We start from the raw sequence: 26,273 nt of genomic DNA, 5'->3' as shown, positions 1-26,273 counted from the left end.
ATTGCTAAACTCACTGCCATGTGCCACTTACTCACTAGCCTGAGTCAATGGCTTTTTTCAGGGCTTCTTCCAGCCCTCGTTCTTCACAGCCAACAATACCATTCAACTCTTTTCCTCCTTAGCCTCTTACTGTATATCTTTATAATTTCATTTGCCTCTCCTTACTATCCCCTGGTTTTGCTTTATTTAGTTTAATGTTTGGAATGTCCCCATTATTTACAAATGGGCTTATTAAATGAAGTAATTGCTGCAGCTTCCTAGATGCAATTAAAAAAGAAATTAATCTCTTTCACAGAAATATCTCCACATCACAAGAGCAGCTTGTTCTGAACCTTTTGTTTATCCTGGATCCCTGCACCTGCTGTCCTGTGCCTGACAGCAACAGCCTAAGAAAGACCAGATTGAATAAGACAATCACAAAGTGAAATTCCTCAGTACATCCTCTGGCAAATTGAAAGCCCAGAATCCTTTCACATCAGCAGTAACATTTATCCTTATTAGCCCTATAAATACATGTTTTATGTTGAGGATTTTTCCCCATATAACAATTTAGAGCATGTCATTACTGAGTGGCATCTTGAATGCTAAAGGTCCTTTCGTTCTGATTTGACAGCTGCAGGTTTCACCTGTCACTTCACACACTGAACAGGAAACAACCCTTCAGTCTGAACACTAACAGAGCTTTTGAGACTTCCATCACACACTCCACCATCATCTTTTTTCACCCTTGATTAAGGATGCTGGTCTAGCCTTTCTTGGAATGAAGATTGTTCCATACCTTTGATTTTCCTTAGTAATTTCTGAATCTTGTCCCAATTTCCAGATTCAACCTTAAAAACCAATTGCTGGGCCCACATGTAGCATTAGATAAGTATTTTAATATGCATAATATGAAAATATGAACTTTCAAAATTATAATATACCTGAAATACAAAGTCTTTATTTATCCTGACAGAACTCTTGCCCATCCTTGATAATACGATTTTTGATCTAGAAAAAACGTAGCAGAGAAGATCATTGGGGGGAAAAAAAAAACCCAAATATCTGAATATAACTTCCACTTACCCCTTCATAAGCTGTTTTGAGCTACATATTGGTGCCAGATTTCCTATCATATAGCATTTTCATTATTTCACCTTTACAGTAACATTTGGCTTTGCTTTGCCTGATGGAAAAAGTGGATAAGGGATACAAAAAAAACAGACTAAGACTTTTGAGTTATCAGCTATCAGGCTGAGCTAGTGATAGCACTTAGACCTGAAGCAGAGACATGGAAAAAGATTTAAGTGCTGAAGTTATCCAGAATTGTGAGCTGGTATTTCTTCAACTCTGTGCAATTAAAAAAAAATTCAACACAATGGATTTTATATACTACTGAAATAAATTATTTCAGTCCTTAAGGGTAAAACACTGATAACTGCTATTTTTTTCTGTACTTAACTACTTTCCAGCTTTAGGAATAGGAAAAAATTGCACCTACATATAGCTGTTAAAACAAACTTGGGTTCCTCTTGCCAAAGGTGTAAGAAATATATATAATTTTAGTGAAATTTTTCAGTACCAATTCCAAAGTATACATCTGTAGTAAGAAAACACTGAACATAGCATTTCTTTGGTAAGTACTTTTACTCCAGAGTTTTACTGTGATAGAGTTATAAACTAGAATTCACAAAAAAAAGACAGATATTTCTGCTACATTTAAGTGTGTGATGTACATGGTATTTGATGAACCAATTGATTTAAAAGTGTTGCTTCTGTAGTCCAACTAAAAAAAGTCAGTGTAGATTCAATTCCAAATTTAGGTGCATTTGAAAGCTACAGCCACTTATTCTCATCACATCCCATAAAATGTCCTGCAACATTTAGAATCATTACATCATGTCCTCCCCTTTCATTCCTCTCTGACGTAGGGAAAGAACTTGACCTTTTTCCACCTTCTAATTAAATCTGAATGAATTCTTCTAACAAAATCATTCTCTTAAAGTATTGATTAACCTGAAAGCAAAAAAAAACTAAAATAATGAAAAAAAATACTCATCATTGGGAAAATGTAAACAAAAGGACACTAGTAATCTATTCTTTTTCATAATAACATTTGTCTTGGATTCTACATACAACAAACTAACATTTCAAGACACATAAATACAACATCTTGTTAAAAGTTCTGTAATTTTAATTAATTTTTAAAGAGAATTCTAAACATAGCCAGTATTAGAGAATTCATACAATTTGATTTTTTATTCCCTTCAATGCAAATTTAAGTATTTCTTAGTATGTAACAAAAATTTTAAAAAGTAAATTCTTTTGAGTGCAGTAATTTTCTTTGTTTTGTGTTTTTCTTTTCCAAGTTACCAAGCCCTTTCAAAGACTGGGCTGCTTCCCTTTTTGTCCTTTCCCCATGCCTCCACTTCCTCAGAGATATGCTTAGCTTTGGAATTTCTGTATCACAGGCAATTAAAGTTCTGAAACAGACAGACTATGTAGACAATCATAAGGAATTTGCTAAGAAATTAACTTTTAAAAAAGTTTCAGTAATAATCTCTGTATATACTTAAATATAAAGTGTACTTCAGTGCACAGTTGACAGCATTTCTCCAAAGTTGTTTACTGTGATTGGAATGGCTCAATAATTCTGTGATTAACTATCTCCCTTACCCAGCACCATCTAAATAGCTTTTAGATTTTTCACAATTACACATTTTAAAAATTTTCAGCAAGTTATTTTTACAGAAAACCTTACAGTTTATGACACTGAATTTGTATTAAACATTTTTACCATAAACCCATATTTACAAGTTCACTCTTGAAGTCCCTACCCAAGAGCCTAGGCCCTTTTTAATTCAGTCATTTTTAGAAATAAATGCCATTATAGAAAGTTTTCACTTTCTCAAAGAGAAACTTTTCAGCTTTCTCAAAGACAATTCCACTTTATATATAATTACAATAATTTTTAGCATAATTAGTTAGGAACAAACATGCCCTTTTGAAAAAGCACTTGCAGTGTAATACTAAATAGAATCTAAGAAACAGATGTGTTTATCTCTTAATCTCTCTCTCTTCTACTCCCCCAAAAGCAGCAAATTTAAATTATAACATGACCTCCCATTAGGAAATATGTAGTATTGAAGCGCAGTATTTAGAGAAGTCAGTTAGAATATGTACATACTGTTTGTGTTTTTTAATGTATCATAAACATCACCATATCTATTCATCCTTAATGCAGACCATATCCTTGGGTTTGCTAAGGCTCTTCACTTCCTCTAGTAGTTTTCTAGGTGTCAAAATATGAGTAGAACCTGACAAAAGAACATAAGCATGAACTATATCAGTCAAATTCTGACTTTCAGACATTCTCTCTTTAACATGCCAGTGTTTTTTCCTGCACCTGAAAAACTGACGAGTGCAACATTTCCAAGTGTTTTCACATAAAGCACTGTTGCCACAGGCCCCCTGCCGGGTAATCATTAGCATTGACCCTATGATTGCAGAAGGCTGATTAATTGCTTATTATATCATCTTCTACTGTGTCATACTAAATATTACACTAACAAGAGCTATCACTAGCTAGAAAAACCCACGACTCTCTCTTGAGAGTCCTGACACAGCTGTGGATCCAATTGGTCAATGAATCCAAAGCACCATCACCAGTGTCCAATCAAGCAATCACCTCAGGTAAACAATCTCCAAACACATTCCACATGGGCACAAACACAGGAACAGCAAATGAGATAACAACTGTTTTGATTCTCTTTTCTCTGCTTCTCTCACAGCCTTCTCTGGGAAAATGCCTGGGAGAGTCTGTGCCTGCTCTCTGTGGCCAGAGAGGTGCTGCCATAAAGCACCATCATGTGAGTGTCACCATTAGGTAGGCAATGTCCCTCTTCCCACATTCAGGCATCCAGATCAGGACTCATACTTTGAACACAAGTTTCAAGTCCTGCTCTGCCCTGTTTGAAAGGCAGAACTGAACCTGGGCAATTGTCCCAACCTGCAAGAAACCTGCCATTCTGTGAAAGGGTGAGTTAATAAGAGGCTTTACCCTAGAATCAATAAACTACCTGAATTCAAGATTATCACAAACAGTAGTGTTCCACAGAAATGCCACTGGCTTTTACTGACTAACATTTCCTTGAAAAAACAAAATTCAAGTCTGGAGCAGCTAAGAAAATTCTTATTATTCTTCAATGCACAACAATCTCTTTTGTTCTCACAGAGAGTGACTATAACTTCTGCCACAAAGAGTCACCCTGCAGTTCTGAAGGCAACAAGTAGTGTCACTCTGAATGGGCTAATATTCCTGGAGTTCTGAATCAGGAACACAGAGAAATGTTAATTTTTCAGTAATCCATGTGGAAATTTGTCAACTATCACCTTCCCTCAAAAACCAGGATTATAAACAAAACTACAAGAATCATCTCTAAACAAAAAGGAAGATGGGGCTGTGGTGAGTGCCAGATACCCCAGTGAAAGAGTCACCTACACTAAATATGGTGTTGTAAACAAGTTTCAGATGAAGAAATAATCTGGTTAAACTACATTCCTGTTGTCTTGATCTTTCCATTACTACTCAGAACTAGAACCAGCATTAAACTTACCTCAACCATCACCACTGAAACCAGCAAATAAAAAATAAACCAAAACAAAACCAACCACACTCAAACACACCTACAACACCCCTGAATATTTTGAAGGTAACAGACTCTAGATTTCAGAATCAAGGTCGGCATTGTTTTAGGGAAGAGTATTTATTTAAAATCATGGTAGATGGTAGATAGATTTAATCTGAATCTCAAGACTAAATTTAAATGCCAGATGTAGACCTCTCAAGCAATTTAGAATGCTTTAGATGACCCAGCACCCAGCCATCACCTGGACCTGCAGATGGACACAGGTGTGTGGTAAGGTTTTTTATCTGTTCCTGCATATTATATATACATACAAGTTTTAGCACCTATTTCCTGTAGTGCTATTTAAAATTCATTTGAAGCACAGCAGCTGATGGAACAAGCATTTAATACCTCTAAATTGCTGAGAGATCATTACACCAGCTGCCTATTGCCAAATCTTAAGCAGAGGAGTTTTCAGGACCGAAGCAGTTAATCATTGTGTGGTTTATGTAAAGCCTCCAAGTAGCTACAATAAAACTAGAAAATATTGCAAAGTCAACTGAACTACACTGAAAAAGTGTTTTGGGGTTTATGTTTAGTGTTTTGGGTGGAATTTTGATTAGGATTGTTGGGTTTTATTAATTCTTATCTTCCCTCCAAAGTGAGAAATTTAGCACTAGTCTGCCAGCTTTCCTACTTCCAAAAGCAATGAGAGAAGCAAGTACCACTGAAGGGAAAACAGAAGTTTGTGAAGAAACTGCAATACAAAGAAATAGAGGTCTCTTGAAATCCTGTTTGCTACACGCTGACGTCTCTGACATAATTCTTCTGTAGAGCATAACTATCTTGTCCTTGATGTGGCAAAAAAATCCCTTCAGACACCAAACACTTGAGATAACTGGCAAAGATGCTTTTAAGTGCATAGTTTTAAAAAATACACTGGCTATAGTATTAGTGTGGTGAAGCAACAGAGGGAAACCAAGCAAAATGATTCCTACATTTTCCAGAACCACCTGGAGTACAGCACCCAGCCCGCCCTTTCCCGTGGCAAGCTTACCAATAACAACTTCACAGGACTTGTAGGCCTCGGTGACCTCGTAAGCGCTGCGCATCTCCGAGTACGTGACCCCTCCAATCACAAACACAATCAGCCTTGCTCCACTCCTGCGCTCCTCTCTGCAACTCGCTCTAGGCTTCTGGCGTGCACTGCAAAAGTACACACTTCACATATATTACCAGAGAATTCATTTCAAGACCTCCAGCTGTCCTGGGCTTGCCTAAACCACTCCCTGGCAACAGGGGTCAAATGCCTAACAGGCCAGTATTTCCTAATGAGAGAGCCTATAGAAAATGAATTTAATTTCCTGATGTAATTGACCAAAATAATGCCACCACCACTAACATAGCAGAGATAACTTCCAGAAGTAAAACATACTTTTTCACCTAAGTCACAGTACTGAACATTCATTCCTGAAACTACTTCACTCTAATAAGCTCAGTGGTTTAAACTTCTCATTCTGGGAATATGAAATGTTATTTCTAACCTTGAAGTAAAACGGAGATACTACTAACAAAAAAGTTATATATTACTAAGAATTATTAAAATAACAACCAAGTTAAGCATGTTTTAGATTAAATAAAAAAATAGGCTTGACACATTAACATTACCTTACATGTGTTATTTTACTGTTCAGTAAGCACACTTCTATAAGGCTTTAGAAAGTAAATGACAGAAATACTGAGGTCTGGGTAAATTATATTTCAGGAAATTAAACCATTTACCTTACTGCTCCTGAACCATTCCAGGTGGGAGGACAGCGGGAACAATAAGGCCAGTCTTTTGAATCTAATTTGTTTTCTATAGCATCCTGGAGTGCAAAATACACACTTTAAAAAAGCATACAGACCTTAACCCCACCAAGTTTCAGCTTTCAGAAAGGATGTCTAACTGGCATTTCATGCCAACATATGCAGCCCAACAAATATGTTTTTATAAACATATACTGATTTAACTAACAGATTTTCAGGTTTCACTAGCAGTTTTCCATCTGTAATAACCCTAATGTATTTAATTTCTATATGGCAATGTATGAGAGAAGTCAGAGTTCCCTAAAAACATAAATGAACATTAGAAAGCCACCAAGAATCTATGAATGAGAGCACTGGGTCAGACTGGGTCAGATAGTAAACTCACTATCCTGTATGATACCAGTCACTGACTGATGCTTAGGAGGAGGTTTAAGAACAATGAAACTACACTTCTGGCAAATAACACCTTCCAGGCTCTACCACACACCAGTTTAGATTGGAATTGCAGTTTAAAGACCCGTTGGAGTTAAAACCAAGAAGATACAGATCTCTAAATTATACCAAACAGTGCCAACCCCAGGACAAGCTGTTCTAAAACACTTACTGCTTTCACTTTCATTTGCTTCACCTTTAAAATGACCTCTAATAAGGAGTATTACTAACAGCAGTTTAATGCTCTATATTTGAGAGACTAGAAGTGACCACTTTTGTCCACCAGATGTATTTAACAAAATTAACTCAAAATACTACGGAATTCAAAAGATGGGCTACAACTGCTCAGTCAAGTAAATTTCTGCACTGCACCCATGAATTAATTAGTTGGTGGAATTTACCTCCATAACATCTTTGATAACAGGAGTCCACCTGGAAAGCTGAAAGGTTTCTTCTTTAGAACGGTCCCTTCTTACGTATTTATGCTGCTGAGCGACAAACTGAAAATATATTCAAAATATGGCTGTATTATTTAGTGTTTGGATTTTTGAAACTTACTAGCAGTCACTAGCATAAGGAGAGGGGATAAGTATGAGATTTTAAAGAAATAATAAAAATTATAAAGAACAATAATGAATACCTCTACAATTCAGGATACACTAGAAATACTAACTTCAGAGACAAGGAACTGAGTAAGTTGGCAGTTTCCAAAATCAACTAGCTCAAGCCACCACCTGATAATTGCAGAAGGAACATTACGGATATCTTACTTTAAACAACTAACCTGAATAATTTTCCAAGGATTTACCACTTAAACACATTACAAAAAAAAAAAAAAAAAATGATTCCAGCAATTATCTGCTTCCAAACCCAGACCTGGATAATATTGCTAAGAGTCGCCAAAAGAGGTGTAGGTCCTTGGACAGTAGGAAATTACAAAATAAATAAATACATTCTTACTGAAGAGATAACAGGAACATCAAGGTATTTCCAATTTTTTATCATATCACTATCACTTTCTATGTGTACATTCTGGATCAGCTTGTCCAAGTTCTCCTGGGTAGTTCCTTCAATATATGGAAAACAGACAACAATTACCAATGACTGTAAGACCAGTTTTGTGTCACACATTCTTCTCAACAACAAATTTTTCTCCACGGTCTTAATTTTCAGGTTGCCACAGACATGGAGCTCCCCCTTTAACAGCTTCAATACCATGTGAAAATAACAGAACAAACGATTGCACACTTGCAAGAACAAGAATGATATGAAAACACCATGAATCTACATATTATGTATTAATCTACACTTGAATTACATCTCCTAACTCCTTGCCAGTAGGATCTTTGCTACTAATCTGAGAGAAAACACAGAGGATGGACAGGATTTCTTTCAAACCCAGCTATCAACTCCAATGCAGAGACTTAGGATAACTAAAACCACTGTACTGTCCTAAAACTTGAGTTCAAGCTCATAGCACCGAGGAAAAAAAGTAGGGCAATTTGTCATACCATTTGTGCTGAAGATATATAGGAGAATAGCTCTGATTTTGTCATAGCTGTCGTGACTTTTGTTGAGTAGAACTGGAAGGAGGACCCTCATAGAGTCTTTTACTTTTTCACCTTCTGCATCAGTTCCAAGAGCCAAGTCCTAAATTAATTAAAAATAAAAACAGACACCATGGTTAAAATCATTGAACTAATTTAAGTCAACATTGTCCTGTGTGTTTTGAAAGGCATTTTTATGAAACCACAGGTTTCAGGAAACAATCAAGTTGCATCAATTTAAACTCAGTATGACAAGTCTGACATTTATTTCAATAGTTACAGCATTATAATAACACTACATAACCCTCAAACACAAAAATGTGATATCTAGAATTCTTAGAAATGTAAATTATAGTCACAATGTAATGCCTCACCCTAAAAGGTACTTTTCCCAGACATTTAAAAAGGGCTTCCCTCTGCACAACATATTAAAGCAACCTCATAGGAATTTTGAGCCATGAAAGCAAAGGTGATCCTTAAATTAGACAGATTTCAAGACAAAAAAGCCTCCAAAATTCTTAGGAACACCTCCTTATTGGGAGATTAAGAGCCTTGTATATTACATTTAATTTTAATACTACCACCTCAAAAACTGATCACAAAATAAAGGCAAGAGATATAGTAAATTAGTCAGTTAAAATAAGCTTCTATTCCTGCAAATAAAAAAGTGGCACTTGGAATACTTGCAAAGCTGCTCTTTGGCTTGTGGCTTTTTTAAACATACCTGTTCAGTTTTACAGAGCCTTTCTACATTAGATTTGAACTTGCTCATGCAATCTTCTGCTATGTTAAGATGAAGAACTTGCTGTAAAACAGAATAAAAAAAAGAAAAAATCACAAGCTGTCATAGCTTGAATTTTTTCCTAGCATATCCATCATTTTTACTGGTTACAAAAGTCAATCCTTTGGTACCATCACACATTTTCTATGTTTTCCCCTTCACTTAGAGACCGACCTCCTTAATACTTTGTAAAACATTAAACAGTTCAATCCTCAAAGCACACAAACTATTTCATTCTTTTACATAGTAAAATGAAACACATGGAAACTAGTTTTCTTCTCTAAATTTTACAGTAGGCAAAAACATGAATTTGGAGAACAGCTATACAGAACACTACAAGAAAATGATAGACTAAAACTAGATTTCAACAAAAAGTTAAAATGCACAGAATTATTTACTGCAAAACTTTGATTACAAAAGACACCTTACCTTACTAATCTCTTTACGATAGAGTGGCATCTTCTTCATCAGCTGGGACAGAGCAGATATGGACAACTGGAAAGAAATGACACAAGTTGAAAATCTGTTCCCCCTATAAATGACATTATTATTTCTCTTCCTGTTGCAGCTTGCTTCCCCCCACAACCCCTGAAAATTGCAGTTGAGAAAAGTCTTAATTTCCATGAGTTACATGGATCTGATCAGCTGAAAACAACTAAATTACTAGGAAAAACAATATCTCAACTTCAACAACTTACTTTTCCTTCTGCTGCTTTTGTTTTTGATGAAGCATCTTTCAAAAGCTTTGGTATTTCCCTGAAGAAAAGAGGAAAATAATGAAAGGCAACAGCACATGAGTTCTTAAATATTTTCTTAAAATCTTAAAAGAACTGTGCAACAAGAACTTCTGAATGAAAGCAAAAGCCTGAAATACAGGTCTATCTTCAGAAAAAAAAGAGTGATTTTCTACAAAGGAAATATTAAACATACTATTTGCAATATTTTCATAACGTCATTTGATGCAGCAGCTTGGTAGTACAGTATGCAAAATAATCCCTTCAGATTTAAAATATTTGAAAATACTTGCCAGGAAATGGCTTGATTTCCATTTACCTCAAGAACTGCATTAGTATAACTGCATAGCTGGGTACATACTGTACTTCTGAAGCATAATTTCTTCCTGGCATTGATTAGTTAACTGAATCCAATCTGTCTAGCAAACCATGTACATTACTGCCTGTACTCCCACTGAACATCTCCAACGCCCTCCCTCCCAAACAAACCAAGCAGTTGGCTTTGTTATTTATGCACATACTCTAGCACATCTGCGATATGTTTGTGCCGCATCTTCACCCACAGGTCGTCATCTTCCTCCAAAATTGCTTCCTTTTCCTTCCCACCAGAGCCGTCTGTTTTGTATCTTCCAAGAGAAAATTCAGATAATTATTTGGGGTTTGGGTTTCCCCCAGTTCTCATCCCTCATTACAGTACTATTTATAACAGTTTCATTAATATAAATTGTAACAACACTAATAGACAAAGATTTTAATTTATAAGCCAAGCTAGTGCCTGACAAAATATAATTTACAGAAGGATTTTACAGATTACATACATAGACACAGCAGATGAATTTTAGAAAGATTCTTCGGGGCAAGAGCTTCTGGACATTCTTTTAAACCAGCAGTAATTAGAGTTTTAAACATACATTTACGTGCACCTCAATTTCTCTTCAGTTTTGGTTTCAAACACAAACTGCACAAAATAATACACACTGCCATTGCCAAGTGCAGCTTTCTCTGTGTATTCTAAGATTTTATAACTAAAGGAAAATGAAGTTACATACACCAACAAAATGCTAAGCAGGACAAATTACTTCACATATAAAATAAACTGTTGCACAGCATTAAGAAGCAGCTATTATGTGATATAAACAGCAATAAACCTAAAACAAGACCACAGTCATGCCACATAATATTTTCATATTTACAGAAACTCACACAGTGCAGATTGCCAGAAAGCAAAAGAATGAAAAAAAATTACAAGATTAATGATGAAAGTCAGATCACGACTACCTAGAAAACATATTCTTCTACATCTTCATACCCATCAATCAAAGCCAGACTCATAGAGTCCACACTTTCTATTAAAATCTTCACTCAGTGCTTCTAACTGAAGATACACATTCCTCATTTCTTGGCTAAACAATGAGGCCATCAGGTCTCTTTTGCTGTAGTGGGTCATCAGAAAGCAAAGTCCTACCAAAACCATTGTTGACAAAACAATCAGACAGTAAAGCACAGAACTTATGCAAATTAAATTATACTACTCCAAAACAGTGCTTATAAACTGAGCATGACTGATTTAAATGTGTATTCACAATAAAACATGTACATTCTAACAACTACACTAATTAAATTACTGGAGCTATAAAAGTGAGCATACCTGAGAATCTAGCTTTTTTTCAGTATTCACTTAGTGGTATTGCTTGTCTTGTTATGCCAAAAAAATTGAGAATACGAAAGAAAATCTAGAGAATCTCAATGTGTACTCCTAAGGCTGTGCTTCAGGAGTAGTACAAGGTTCTTAGGTTTTAAAAAACTTGATTTGTTGGACTCAAAACTTAGCAAAAATGCCAATTAGATCGTACCTAATCTCAACTAAGGGAGGAAGTCAAGAAAATGATGAAGCTAAAAATCCAAGAGGAAAGACTAACAAAAAGTGAAGCAACTATTATGCAATGTAAGCAGTTAACATTACCATGGTGCAATTGAGCTAAACAATTTCAGGGATTTTATAATCAAGAATGAACTATTTAGGTGGGGTTTTTTTAAGTACTTGCTTGTAAGTATCATTTTCAATGGGTAGTAGATCATATGCCATTGCCTGGAAGGTGAGCTCATGGAGTACAGTTGATACTGGGTCAAAACCACGATCAATTATTATTAGTTGGGAGTGGGTTTTAGCCTAGAAAGCCATCAAACAAACACAAAGTTAAGACATACAGGAGAAAGTTAATGCATGTTAAATCTATTTACATTTAGTCACAGCACTGTAGATATTTTTAGAAAAATAACTGAAAAACACTGCACTAGGGTCCAAGCATTTGTTTGAATGATTTAATTATATACAATATTTTTAAAGGCTAAGTTTAAGGCAATGCTCTTAGCCCAATGGAATACATTCAGAAACCTGAATTTCATTAGTCTAATGAAAAAAAAGTGTAAAAGAAAAACAAACAAAACCCCAAAAATGCTGCCCGGAGATGTAATAGACAACTATTGTTTGTATTGCAGATCAGATAGTGCTGCAATAGAGGAAAAGACCTCCAAATATTCAACTGAAAGTTTCATTTTGGGATTTAATGAAGTGGCAGTGGCAGCAGGAATACTTATTTCTGTAGCAAAGTGCAAAGTCAAAATCAGAATGGGTTACCCCAGAGTTTTCTGTTTAAGTAGCTGCCCTAATCAGGCCTTATTTGTAGTGACAAATCAAACGGTTATTTATGTGAAGAGCCGTATCATTGTGGACAATAAGTCCCTTCAGGGGAAACATTTCAATTCTGCAGTAAGCCCCTTCTACATATGGCCTTATGGAAAGTGATATTAAAACAACATTTATCCACTGGTCTTCAGGGTTGTAGCATCCTCCTACATTATCACAGGACTAATTTTTCAAATAAAATCAGTTTGATCACACAAATACATCTTTACTTAAACAGTATTACCTCTACACTGCTTTCATACACAAAAACAACTAAATGGCAACTAGTTGCCTTTATTATCAAAGAAGATCTATATTTGTAGAGCTTAATTGTTGAAGAATATTTCAAAGATTTTTTTTTCCCCAGACATACAAAAAAAGTTAAAAAAAGAAATCAAACATTTTAGTTCACTGTCTACCTTTATTTGGCTTCTCTCATCTGTTTTGTAGTAGTTTTCAAGACTTTTTTCAACAAGCTGTGCAAGTTTGCTGGCTCTATCAGATGGTCCACTAGGAAAAAAAGAAGCATGCAAAAATAACTTGCATTTCTTCATCAGTACACTAAAATACTACCTTTAAAACAGAAAACTCTCTAGATTGATCCTCTGCTTTCATGAGTTTCTGAACTCTATCCTAAGTAGTTTCAATATATTTCCACTTTTACATTATGATTTCACTCTTTGAATGCTTCAGGTATTTTACACAGCAGAAACAGCTTCAGCCAAAAGACTGGCATTAGCTGGCACATGGCCCAGCACCTAAAATTTCACTCAGAGGTGGGAAACAAGAAAGAAAAAGAGAAAGAACAGAAAAAAACAGTCAAGCAACTATTTGTTACCTTGGCAGAGAATAAGACACCACTTCACATTACACCACAGAATGCAGTCCTTGAATAAAATTTCAGAAGTCTACTTTGACTTCAAAGATAAATCCCTTTCAAAGCTCAAAAGAGGCATTCTTCTCGATATCTCTACTACAAGAAATCCTGATCCCATGTGCCACAACAATTTCTGAATTCCTTGGTGCCAAGCAGAGCTGCAAATGGCTGAACAGCAGCGGTTCTGTTAGAGGATTATGCATGTGCCATACAAGAATTCACCATATCAGTGTCACCCTACTGACCAGAGATGGAACAAACCATTCAGAACAAGACAGGGTATAGCATGCACATACACAGAGTAACACTGCTCTACCTACACTTCACAAATTCCTATCATTCCATATTTCAGACTTGTGGATTAAAAACTATTAATCCACAACCACAAGAAAAAAAAAAAATCAAACTCTGCTGCAGCCTCAAGCTATAACCAAATAATGAGGCAAGCACTATAAATGAAAGCAATTACTATAAAACACTAATTTTGCCCCACCTTTTATATCGCACTCCTGGATTCTCATCTAACGTGGCACATAAGGTAACAATTTGTTCAGCCATGACTTGCAGTACAGCATCTTTGTCCTTTGTCTTTTCCAGAGTGGGACTGTAGCAGCGGTAGAATGCATCTGGGATGTTGAGAGTAAATACCTGCATAAAGCAAAAGCAAGCAAAAAAGGGCCTAACTTGCAGATTGCCAAAATACCTGGTAAAAAGTCCACTAATAATTTAAAACTATATGTTACAAGAAAAAGTCATACATAGGACACTTAAGTAAAAAAAAACAAGCAAACCCACACTTCATTCCTCTGTCCTGCTGAGCTCATCTTCTTGTTCTCAGACTTTCTCCCTATTACTCTTCTACATAAATGACTATTTTTCAAATTACTGAAGGAAGGACAGATGGAAGGAAGGAAATAAACACCCATCAGTGCCTTGTACAGAGCCATACAATGCAATGTCAGAATGATCGTAGAAGGTATCAAGGTTAAATTGGTTTAATATAAAAATTTACATATTGTATCTGCTTTTAATATGAAGAATTTACCTTAAATAGCTGAAATTCTTTAAATGCATTAAATCTTGATTAAAGCAGCTTAGTACTACAGAGATGAAAGGCTTTTTTAACAGTTTTGTAAATGGAATGCAAACATGGGTACAATCCCATTGTCAGTAAATGGATTTTCTCTAGTTTCAGATGGACTCTGTAACTACAGAGCCAAATAAGAATGTCCATCCAGATAAAGGCATTTGCTTCACTCGAGTAGATAATCACCTGGACTTTGACCAGAGCTCAGCCTGATTATTTACTCCTAGCATCCCAGGAAGCAGGAAGACCAGTTAACATTGTTCCTCTGCTAAGGATTCAAAAGGTTCTCACAACCCCAGGTACTGAGAATACAAAACTTAGTAAAAAGCCTTGGTACAGCAAGAAGAGTGCTGCTTATTTTCAACTACAGAAAAGTAGTCTTGATTTCTGCTTTCATGGTGAGCCCTCCAGAGAACCAGGACTGCAACATTTTCATAGGCTTTATTTGGTACAGAAAAGCAGCTTGGGCAGGGCTCCCAAAACCAGCTTGAAACACAACTTGTAAACATCAACCTCACTGGAAAGAAAACAAATGGGCCACAACACTCATTATCCTCTGATGGATTCTCAACCAAAATAATAAAGAACCCTTCATAATAAAAAGGAATGTGTCTTCAAACCAGGAAACTGCACCACAGTGAGGCAGGGCTATGTTCACCTGCCACTTGGTACACATAAGAGTTGTCCCCTTGATAGGGGGTAGGTTGATAATGTTTGACATGGGAAACATTTATGGTTAGCTCTGATTAGTTCTCCAGCTCCCAGAACTGGGCAGAGTTTGGAGGCTTCACTGTCTTAGTGAGTATCAGTGTGCCCTCTGTGTCTGATGAGGGACATGAGCAACTAATTACTTTTCAATACAACACCCACTGTGTGGCTGCACATGGAAAATATCCATTGGTTTCCACTGGTAGTATAGATGTTTAATTGAGAAAGCAGGATTTCCATGCTCTCCTCTCACTGAAAAGACTGGCAAGTTGTAGTAATTTTTGTCCTTTTGTTCTCCTTTCCCTCACCAAGTCCTACTTACTCCTATGTACCAGCTACCCAACCTATCAAAGTAAAACCTCAGTAGTAACAGTAGTACAAATCAGCAGTAACAAACTCTTACTAAAAACCAGCCAGACAACTTGCCTGGTCTTAGGGAAAAGACTCCTTCTTTAACCTCCCTATTGCAACTGACACCAAAGTCAGCTTTGGTGACCTCATCAAAGAGGTCAAGTGCAAAGAGTAAAACTTTGAGTATGAGAGCATTTGTTTTCATCTGAAAAGCATAAGGAAGCACTGGAAATGTGCCCAAATGGAAATATCTCGCACAGAGTTTGTCAGTCAAACTAATAGACAGCATTTGAAAATAATCCTTCAGACTATTGTCAAGGTTAAGAATTAAACTTACCTGAGACTCATAAGGGAAGAATGAAATGTTGATCTCCTTGCATTTCTTTATAGATTTTGCACATGAAGCCTTAATTTTATTGAAGAGGCTGTCAGGACAAACTAGTGGAAAAAAAAGAGACTCTAAGTATGAATAATTTGTACTATTCCAACTGTCAGATCACTTACAAGCATACAGTATTCAGAGCAGACAATTCTAAATTAAGACCCAATTAACCATAAAATACAAAAAAAAAAAAATTGTCTACTCTTCCTGAAGTGAAATAGATAATATAATCAATATTTTGTTTATGAGATCTTTTTCAGAAGCTACGTTTATACTGGCTTTTTTGCAAGCAAAACGTTTGAACACTCATTAGCAGTCTGCAAATGTGAAGGATGTTGATTTTATCAAAGTAAAGATTTCTGCTATTTCTTGTCATGTAAGAGTGAAAAAAAATTTCCCAAGCTACAAAAATAAATCACACGTATATATCTAAGAGCAAAACACGGAGATATGGCATTTTATTATAGATCTCTAAGGTGTTCCACCACATTTCCAGGCTACATTGGATCCCAGTCTAGAAATTGAGTTTAAGGAATACATCAATGACATGAATACTATACAAATTTGGAAGTGACAGAGTTATTTCTCTCAGGAGCTATTCCTCTCAACTGGAAAAGTTCTGGCAAGTATTCAAACTGAAAGCTTGCCCACTTGCAACCCAGGAGCAATACAGCAAGATAGGAGTACTTTTCCAGAACAATAACTGCTGCTTCAGCATGAAATTCAACAAGAAACCAAACATTTGGATAGTTATTTAATACTGCTTTGAGAACATCCAGGAGCAGATACACACAGTCCACAGACAGGCACACCTCAGTCTCTGCCTTCAGCAGCACATTTGGGTTTTTTGTTTTCCCCTCTTTACAGCCTTTTTAGTCATGCTGACTGACTGCAAGGCCATGTGCAATCACATTAACCCTGCTCCCAGTAATTGCCTATGCTACACAATTAATGTAATGTGTGCAAGGGCTAAGGAGGCCCCTTCTTTCAGGGAAGGGGAAAAGCTGGCTCAAAGGTCTGAAGGAACTACCTGAAGCAACTGATTACTAACACAGCTCTTGCAGAAAGTTCTCATGCAGTTACATTTTTAGTACTATTTTGTTTATGTTATAGTTATATAGAGATACATAGTTTGACTTGAATTGTCTTCCTCCACACTCCAATACAGGAGAAGACTGGAATACTTCAAAATAAAACTACATTACCTAAATTAAAAGCAGAGGTGGAGAACAATCAAGACTGGTAATTGTGAAAGAAATTATTATTGCACAGCCTGTCAACCCAGATTATTATGACTTAATGACTTGAGTCTCAAACCCTCTAGCAAAAAAGAGGACCCAAAATTTAATTTACTCAACTACAGACCAGAGTAGTGAGTAGCTTACTTATTTACCCGTACGAAGTTACCAAACTCCAAACCAAAAGCTTACTTACAGTCAGTGAAATACACGTATGCTGCTTTGTATCTGCTGGATGATTTATTGATGAAGTCATCAATCAGTCCATCTACAGACTTATGGGGGCAAGAAAAATAAGGGGAAAAAACCAAAACAACAGCATCATGCCAGTGTTTTGCCTTTCTACACATACCAGACAAAGCTTCTCCCTCCTCTCCTCCTGCTCTATTACCAAGTCCCACTTAGGAATAGTGCATTTCAACAAGGAAACACTGAAGTTTAAGATTTTTAATTCCAGATGAAGAATAACAAGCAGATGAAGAATAACTGATGGTCATTCATGCACCAAGCTCATTTCAGGTAGCACACACATCACAATATTTGCATCATTTTCCAGCTGTAACAGTGCTGAGAGTTTGTAGGAAGTAACATCAATCTCTTATTAGAGCCATTACTTTGAATTTTATTTTTCAATGTATTGCATCATTATGTGATACAACATGTTTTTCAGTGAGGTTGCAATTGCTAAGCAATGATACAGTACCTATATTGACCACAAGGTACACATTTGCAACATATTCCACAGTGGCACTACTTTGTCATTTCATCTTGGGGAAATCAGACATCACATAGAGGAGCATCAGAGAAAATGCAGAGATTAAGTATTGCACAGCTGTACACAGTAAATAAACATTTTTAAATAAGGGTTTTTTTCAGTCTGAAGGACCTTGCAACACTTTAAAATACTAACCTTTTTTGTGGGAGTTATTAAATATATTGCCTTCATGTTTGGGACAGGCTCACGGGTTTTATATACATTCTCCACCACTATAAAGTAAGAAATATTACATTTTTTATAATTAGGAAGATTATGGATCTTTAAGGAAAACACTGCACATATTTTAATATAGAGTTGGATGTACCTTCTGCCAAGAGTCTTGATTTATTTCTTTGTTATTTTATATATAGAAGGTTACCACAAGGCTTTTTCAACTCTCAGTCAAGTGACAACTAAAGCTGTAGGACTAAATTCTTCCGAGGTATTCTACGCTTCTACAACAGAATGGCAATGCAAACATACTCCAGCTATGGGGCCCAGTAGCAACTCTCTTGGCAAGACAGTTCTTTTTCCAGCACAATGAAGGACAGAGAGAAACTATGCAGGGCATCATTTTGGACTACAGCCTCTTCTGTCCTTTGTTTGACTATGTCCTGGGCAATTACTCTGTTTCAACATAATTGCAGGCACAAATTAAGACATTTTTCAGCAAATCAGCTTCATTCATCTCTTGTTTTTATCTGTTTTAATGAAGTCATTACTGTATAATTTTACAATACACTAGCTTGAGAATGCAGAGATATTCTTGTGGCGCAGAAATTTTGTGGGGGAGGAACAAGGAAGATAAGTAATGTCAGACTGTCTTTCCACATCCAGATGGATGTGGAAAGACAGGTTCCTTTCAGCAGTGTGCTCACTAAAAATAAAAGGTTTGTTCTTGATGAAAAGGATGCATGCTCACCAAAAGTTTCCCACGAAGGATGAGTAGCATTTATGATTAAAAACACACCCAAAAAGCAAAATTAATACAGGTCTACTATTATATTTCCAGAATAATCATGTTATGTGGAATAACTGGAATAAGAATAGTACTGTGGAATAAATAACCAAGCCTAAACAACAACCTCTTACACAAGCATTTCTGAAAATCTAGACCTAAAGCTAATTAAAACTACTTCATTTACATTTTGGGAATTTACTTCAATTTCAAAAATAGGCATCAGCAAACAAACACCCATTCCCACCTCCCAAAAAAACCCACCAAAAATGCCAAACCAAAAACCACCACAACAATCAAACAAACAAAAAAAAAGTAAAAGCGCAAAAACCACCAAAAAACCCTAGTCAAACAAAAAAACCCTTAGAGCAATCTTTAGGAGAAAAAATTAATGGGGATGTAAGCTTTCAGGCAGAGAAATATTTGTGGCTTTTAATTTTTAAAAAATCCATCACAATTGACCAATTACTATAGGAGTGTGAAACTCTATTTTAATATCCCATAACTCATTGTCTTCATCACCCAAATAAAGACCATTTCTTCCAAGGGTACTGTCAATTTCAGCCTTTCCCTTTTTCTCACCAGGATATTGCCATTGGTGTGTCAATAAGAATTATGCTTACCTGTGACACCCTCTGCCAGCAGATCAGACATTTTGCAGCACAGTGACAGTAATTTAGTAGTGTAATCATCTAAAAGCATTACCTAAATATATTATAAAAAAACCACACAAGTACTTAGATAAATCAATCAGCTATATTAAACCCATGTCATTTCTTCAACAACTTGCCATAAAAGTTTGAAGCTAAAACTATTTTATGATTCTAGTTTTTTCATTACCTGCATATACCAACATTGCAGGGGGAAACTAATCTCAGAAGGCAGCTCCTAATGTACAGGATTTCCAAAGAAAAGCTCAATCTTAAATGTGAACTTTGTTCCCCCTACTCATAGTAGAAAGTACTTTGAAAGTTTCACTTGGACACAAGTATTTTGAATTCCTGCTAATTTACCCCATGGCCTGCTCAAATATAGCTGTATTTAATTTAAAACAGCTTTATAGTTTAAGCAGTTCTAACAGATATCATACTGCTAAATACTGCTCCACGTGTACTGCAGAGCAGTGTAATTTTTGAAATTAATACAGTACAAGTCTTCCAAAAGGAAAGTGAAGATAAACACAGTTTATAATTTTTCTTCACATTTAATTAAAAAGAAAAAGAGACTACTTAGCCATTTGTTCTTCCTCTACTAGCCTCTAGATTTTTCAACATGCATTCTAGAGAAATCTGAATTATCAAAAGTAAAGTCTAATACTTGGACAGAAATGAATCTTGAGTGAAAATACCTGATGTTTACTTTATGTATTTGTTCTCTACTCAGCAATACAGATTTCTTGTTCACGTTATGACAGAATTCTTATTAAAAATTTAACAAAATTGTACCTTCCATTCTTCCTCTTTGGTGAAATCATCAAATACTGCCAATTTCAGCTCTGTAAGTAGATACAGTTTACCAGTTAGAGGAATCAAACTGTTACTAAGAAAGAAAAAAATATTTCACCCATTTAGACTCATATGTTCAGAGCCCTAAAAAGAGAAAGGAAAAAACCCCATACTGATACATACCTGCACAGAATTCTTCACCACAAACTGTCCCTGCCTGTTTCTAGGACTGTACACAGGTGTAATGACAAATTTTTAACCACATGAAAATTTTATTAACATTCATATTTTCTGACAACACTCCTGCCAGTTAATTAGTCTTTAGCATTACACAGAATTCCTTTTAATAAACCGAGTGTCCAACAACCTTGTCCAAAATCTCAAATATTCTATTTTTTCTACAATATTTGCCTATAAAAGACACTGGAATACAGAAATGCATAATTCAGTTGTCTTGAACCTCATTTCTGCAATTAAAAAACAGAAGCCAGTTTTCTCCCATAGTAAAATGAAAGTTTATTCCAAGCTATCAGTGTACCAGACACTGTGTACTTGCCTCCGCACTACTCCCACTCTTATTTTGCCCTCAACCTGCAGCTGCTTCACCCAAATAATTGGCCTACAATGGTTTATAGGCTTTCAAAATAATTTTTCTCCTGCAAGCATTCTGCATATACCAAAACCAAACCCAGGTTAGTGCTCCATTTTTGTCCAGGCTTTCATTTTCTGCTCACATATTTTATACTAACCATACACCCTAACTACCTTTCAGATTTTGTCCTCTCTGAATACATTTAACTACTTCACAAAGGCTTTTTTCCTTCTATCTTTACTTCACAATCTAGGAAAGAGCTATACACAATGCTGACAGAACAGCAGGCTGCCAAATCCCTGTGTGGAAAAAAGAAGCAAACCACACCTTGACAAAATTAATAACCCGTTTATAACATATTTCCTGAAGAAAGGACTGTTAAGCATGTGATACAAAAAACAGAATTGCTAAAATGCTGAATCACTTACAAAAGTCACTATAGCTATCTATGGCTAGCTATTATACGTGTCTACAAAACAACTTAAAGTTGTGAAACAAATTCCTGACTGAATTCCTCATGAAAAAGACTTCATTTAGAGATTAACTATATAGAGCAGCTCTCTGTATTTCATTATTTTATCCACAGGAACTACTGTCTCCTAAATACAGGTAGCTTTCTCTGTCCTCATAACTGTGGGTTTAACTGACAACAAACTTCTATGAATTAACTTTTCCACACACTTCTGCTTCAATTCCACATGCCACAGGTGTAACTTCTATGCCTATTTACAGAGCAGGAACAAGATACACATTGATACAGGTGCTACATAAAGCATCAGCATCGCTATTTTCAGATAAAATGTGAATCAGCCTTAATAAACCCCCCCTAATGTTTTACTGAAACATTAGGAAGCAGCAGTTTATGGTCTTCAAGTACCCATTTTAAAAGTGCCAGACAAGGTCTAAAACTTAGTTCATCAATTTTCATTATTGTCGTAGTCTTGGAAAGACAAGAGGAACTAGATGACTAACAAAGCATTCATTTCAGAAGTTCCTCATAATCAAGCTTGTAATATAAGTGTTTTATTATTCAGACTGCTTCGCTGTCATTCTATTCTTTGCTCCTCACACTGCCAACACCATTTTCAAGTCTTTATGGCCCTTAATGATACACTTATGCTTAGATTAATTATTCCCTCTTAAGGTCCAAGTCCTCTATAAAATATCTCAGGACAAAACATGGACCTTACAGTAAAAGGCATAAAGAGCAAGACAGCAGGATAAACAAAGCAGCAAAAATGGGGATTTCTAAGGATTAAGTTTTAAACAAAAGTATCATACAGGAATGATATATCAAATGCTTCTCATACAGGAAGGGTACCGGTGCCAGCAATTAGAACTGAACTCCAGAGGGACAGTCTGCTTTTCACTTCTAGTGACACAAACAAACAGCTTTTAGGTGGAAGCAGAAGAGAAAAACGAAAAGAAGACAGCAGCAGGACCTCGCCATTTCAGTGACAGTCGCCAGGCTGGCTGAGCAGCTCATGGAGTCACAACCTCAGTACAATTAAGCCCGGGATGAGGTGGCTGCTAATGCCTTTTCCCCAAAGGTCTCACACTACCTGAAATATTACCAGCCTTTCTACTCCAGCAAGGAAAGGAGCAGTTACAACTTCATTTTCTGTAACAAACACCAGCAGAACCTGCTCCAAAACAAGGAGATAAAAATCTGCAGTTCACTTGTAAGCCTACCTGGGCACACCCTCCGCTTTTTCTACCGAAAACCGTGAAGCCAAACACAAAGTGGGAAGTGCACTCCGTGAGAGATCCCCTTTGGGGCCGGAGTAGCTCCGAAAGTAGTAGCTCGGAAGTAATAAAGAAATGCATGAAGAGCTGACTTAAGTTTAGGCTCTTCAAAAGCCCGCCAGGTGGGCTGTATCCTGCAGAGCTCACCCTTATCTCGGAAAAAGGCACAAGCGACTCTTTGCAGCCCTGTCACTGAGGACACCTGCGGCAACGTCGCAAGCCGGGGCAGCCACCTCCCAGCAGCGCGCCGAGTCACCGCCCGTAATCGCCGGCAGAAGCCGCCACGCACAGCGTCCGCCGGGCACGGCTGCCCACAGAGCCGCCCGGGCCCGACCCAGCCCCGCTCGGCCGCCTCAGCTCCGACACGCAGCGCGGCCCCGGCCGCGTCGGGAGCGGCCCCGGAGCCCCCCTCGGCGGGCACCCCCCATCCCACACACGGAGCTACGCGGAGCCCGCGCCTCAGCGGCGGAGGCTCCCGGCCGGCCCCAGGGCGCTGCCGCCGCGGGGCCGGGGAAGGAGCCCCACAGTCACTCACTCTGCCACACGAAGCTCTTCAGCCCCCGCACTGCCGGCGCCATCTTGCTGCCAGCCCCGCCTGGCAGCGCTGCCTTCCCCACCTCTTTAGGGGCGGTGGCGGAGGGCGCAGCCCGATCTCGGGCGGGGCGGCTCCTGCCGGCCGGGGTCAGCCCCTCAGGAGCCCGGACCTGCCGGCCGGGAGCCGGGCGCTCTTCGTCTGTCGCCAAGGGCTCCGAACTTGCCACTAGGGAAGTGCCGGGTGACGAGGGCTCGCCCCCTGCTCAGGTGAGCCCGGGACGGTGGGAGCCGCTCCCGCCCCCGAGGCCGCCCTTGGCGATATGTGGGGAGCTGGAGACCGCCCGGCCGGGGTGGCTCCCGAAACCTGCCCCGGTCCCGGCTCCTTCTGGGGGAAAACCGGGGCTCCCTCACGAAAACCGCCCCCAGGTTCCCGCTGACATGCGTGTAAACCACCAAGGAAAACAGTGTCGGGTCGTAGCGGCTGTTGATGCCTATAATCATCGAAGACAAAGTCCTGTTCTCAAAGGGGAACCAACAGCCGGAACAAATAACGCAGGAATGCTAGGAAAAATTCTCTTTCTACAGCGCCAGGTATGAGGAAGAATATTTAGTTCCCAGTCTGTATGGCAGTGTATTGTTCAAAGAGGAAGGCATCATACCCCATGCCCTTAAGGATGAGAGCATCATTCCCGACAGAAAAGAAGATCCTTGTGAGTGGGCAAAAATGCAATAGACAATGAGCCGAAGACAAACTTTCACTTAGCTTAATTGTTTTGTGAGTTGTATAAACCATACAGACTCCGCACCCTGTGGGAGAATGGAAGAGACCCCCACGAGCCTGCGGCCAGAAGCCGAGCGCTGTGGTGGCCCCGAGTCACCAGGGCTTGGTGGCCGCTGCCCAGCTCTGACCCAGCAGGGAGGAGCGGCCAGCCCGGCGCGACCTCCTGTGCCCCGGGCCGTGCGCCTACAGCGGCAGCACCGCTGGCAACGGCGCTGGCATCGGCCTCGGCTCGCCCCCGTGCGAAGCTGCAACGAAGTTCTGACAAGATGTGCAGCACGAAAGGTAAATCATTAGCGTTTACTGGAGTGCTTCTCAGCTGCCTAGAAATGGTAAGTGCCACTTACTTGATGTAAAGCTATTTTCGCGATGATACTGTATTCTTCAGAAAAGTAAACTAAAAGTTAGGGTGGAGCACTATCAGATATCCGCTTCCGTATTGGTATTCCATTACTACCGCAGTGTTGCACTGTTTACATATGACTGAAAAATAATTTTGAAGTGTGTCAACAACTGCAAACGGGATTAATAGGCAGGTTCAGAGGGGAAAATGCAGAAGCAGTACAATCTGCGTACCTGTACCAAATCTCATTGCTTGTGTACTCTTTCCATGCTTAAGAATCTGAGCAAATACATCATACCAGTAAAATGTGTTCATAAACATAACATTACAGCTTGTTGTTACTAACATTCTTAGATTTAAAATTTTTAAAATAAAATATGTTACACTGTATTTCTAATTTTGTAACATCTTCCTTTTCAGATATTTTCAGCAAACACAGGTAAATACTCAAAACGTTTTTTTGGTTTTGCCTGCCTAATTTTGAATGGGTCTGAAGAGAAAATCCACTTGTGATTTTTAATAAAATAGTCTGTAAGTTCTAGCAGCTTTGTAAACAAAAATTGTTTCATGTTTGCTTCAGGCTTAAAACTACATTTGATGTCTTTATAAATTTTAAATCTGTTTCATGATTTCAATAAAAAATCACTTTGCTTCAGCTCTAAAAAACTGGGCAGCAGATATATACAATTAGCAAAAGACAGAAGAAAAGCAACACTGACTGAGCCAGATACACACCTCCTACTCTGGCAGTGTGTAACCTTAAGGTGTTGTTATTCAGGCATTACACACTGTCTAATAACTGCCTAACAGTTAACATTGCTGATACATTAAACAGCACTGGAATTCACTAAGCCGATTTAAAAATTTGGTCAGGATTCGTTGCAGGGTCTCTCCAGACTGAGGTAAACACTTTTATGGGTCACGCTAGCTCCAGATCACAGGAAAGGGCCAATTAGTTGTATTTGTAGATGCTGTTTCTGTACTATTTACTTGTATAAAGCTCTGGACTTCATGATAAAAAAAAAAAAAAAAAAAAACAAACCCAAAAAAAACAACAACAACAAAAACTCCAAGCAATAAAATTATCAACTGAACAAACAACAAAGATCCCACCAAAAAGCCCAAAACAATGCAACCCCACTCCACTGTCTCTTGAAAAGAAGAAAAGAAGACTTGAGAACCAAGAAAATTCCTGTTGAATACTTGGAGGCAGGCAGCATATGGATATGCTAAAATGGATGCTTTCAGAGCAGTAGCTGTGAAATCATGTGGGCTAACAAATTAGGTAATTAAAACCAGCTAGGTTATTTCACAGGAATTACTTCATTAATGCTTAATTTTAAAAAAATTAAATTCAATGCATAATAGTAAAGATGTATTAGTTAGAATTACACAAACACTCTCAAAAAATTTCTATATATTATTTAAAATACACATTGTTTTAAATTTCATTTGACACAGAGTAATAGCTCAAACCTTAGATTTCAATCTACTAAAGGAACTTGCAAAAATCTACCCTTCAGCTGATATCAGACTCTACCCAAATTTACTGAGATTTAGTGTTCTACTGCTTTTAATTATTGCTGGTGAAAAGTGATACAATGACAACCTCATTGCAAAACATCAAAATTGGCACTTAAATGCTGTTTTACCCTGCTTAATAGCTGGTGGTCATCCATACATGTGAAGCTGCATGTGCTTCACAGTGGGTCAAAGGGCTCAAAGATCTAAAGCCAGCAGAATTCATCAAATTCCTTCAGGTTCCTCTAAAGAGGGGAACTTGTATGCTGTAGGAGGCTACTAATATTACTATTCCAGTACTTAGCATTGGAGCCACAGGTAATTTCCAAGACAGATGAGGCTTCACAAGGATATCTATCT

General features: G+C 37.7%; 1 protein-coding gene across 4 annotated transcripts; it reads right to left on the bottom strand.

Annotated features, from left to right (window-relative positions):
- Positions 1–2,152: 2,152 nt before the first annotated feature.
- Positions 2,153–23,334, bottom strand: STXBP3 (syntaxin binding protein 3). 4 transcript variants are annotated; one of them, XM_021547093.4, is made up of 19 exons: positions 23,273–23,334; positions 20,400–20,449; positions 19,578–19,659; positions 18,150–18,226; positions 17,436–17,514; positions 15,957–16,057; positions 13,967–14,121; positions 13,016–13,106; positions 11,956–12,080; positions 10,432–10,536; positions 9,875–9,932; positions 9,606–9,671; positions 9,120–9,200; positions 8,360–8,498; positions 7,809–7,915; positions 7,250–7,348; positions 6,390–6,475; positions 5,665–5,813; positions 2,153–3,296 (listed from the first exon to the last, which is right to left on the bottom strand). In XM_021547093.4, the coding sequence occupies exons 1-19, from the start codon at positions 23,313–23,315 to the stop codon at positions 3,205–3,207; spliced, it is 1,785 nt and encodes a 594-aa protein (XP_021402768.2). In that variant the 5' UTR covers positions 23,316–23,334; the 3' UTR covers positions 2,153–3,204. The 4 variants fall into 4 exon arrangements, with proteins under 4 accessions (XP_021402768.2, XP_085442679.1, XP_085442678.1 ...); XM_085586553.1 differs by lacking the exon at positions 18,150–18,226; XM_085586552.1 differs by lacking the exon at positions 19,578–19,659.
- Positions 23,335–26,273: the final 2,939 nt, after the last annotated feature.

The sequence above is a fragment of the Lonchura striata genome, chromosome 8 (assembly GCF_050655825.1).
Source record: "Lonchura striata isolate lonStrDom1 chromosome 8, ASM5065582v1, whole genome shotgun sequence".
Classification (NCBI taxonomy): domain Eukaryota; kingdom Metazoa; phylum Chordata; class Aves; order Passeriformes; family Estrildidae; genus Lonchura; species Lonchura striata.
The sequence above is the reverse complement of the archived record's forward strand: the minus strand, read 5'-3'. Positions and strand labels throughout refer to the sequence as shown.

Coding starts and splice junctions, on each gene's coding strand:
- STXBP3 (XM_021547093.4), bottom strand. CDS start 23,315: ATGGCGCCGGCAGTGCGGGGGCTGAAGAGCTTCGTGTGGCAGA. Junction 14,122..15,956: donor TCTTCCCTTATGAGTCTCAG/GTAAGTTTAATT, acceptor TGCTTTATGCAG/GTATTTACTCTCAACATCCC. Junction 3,297..5,664: donor GTCCTGTGAAGTTGTTATTG/GTAAGCTTGCCA, acceptor TTCTTTTGTCAG/GTTCTACTCATATTTTGACA.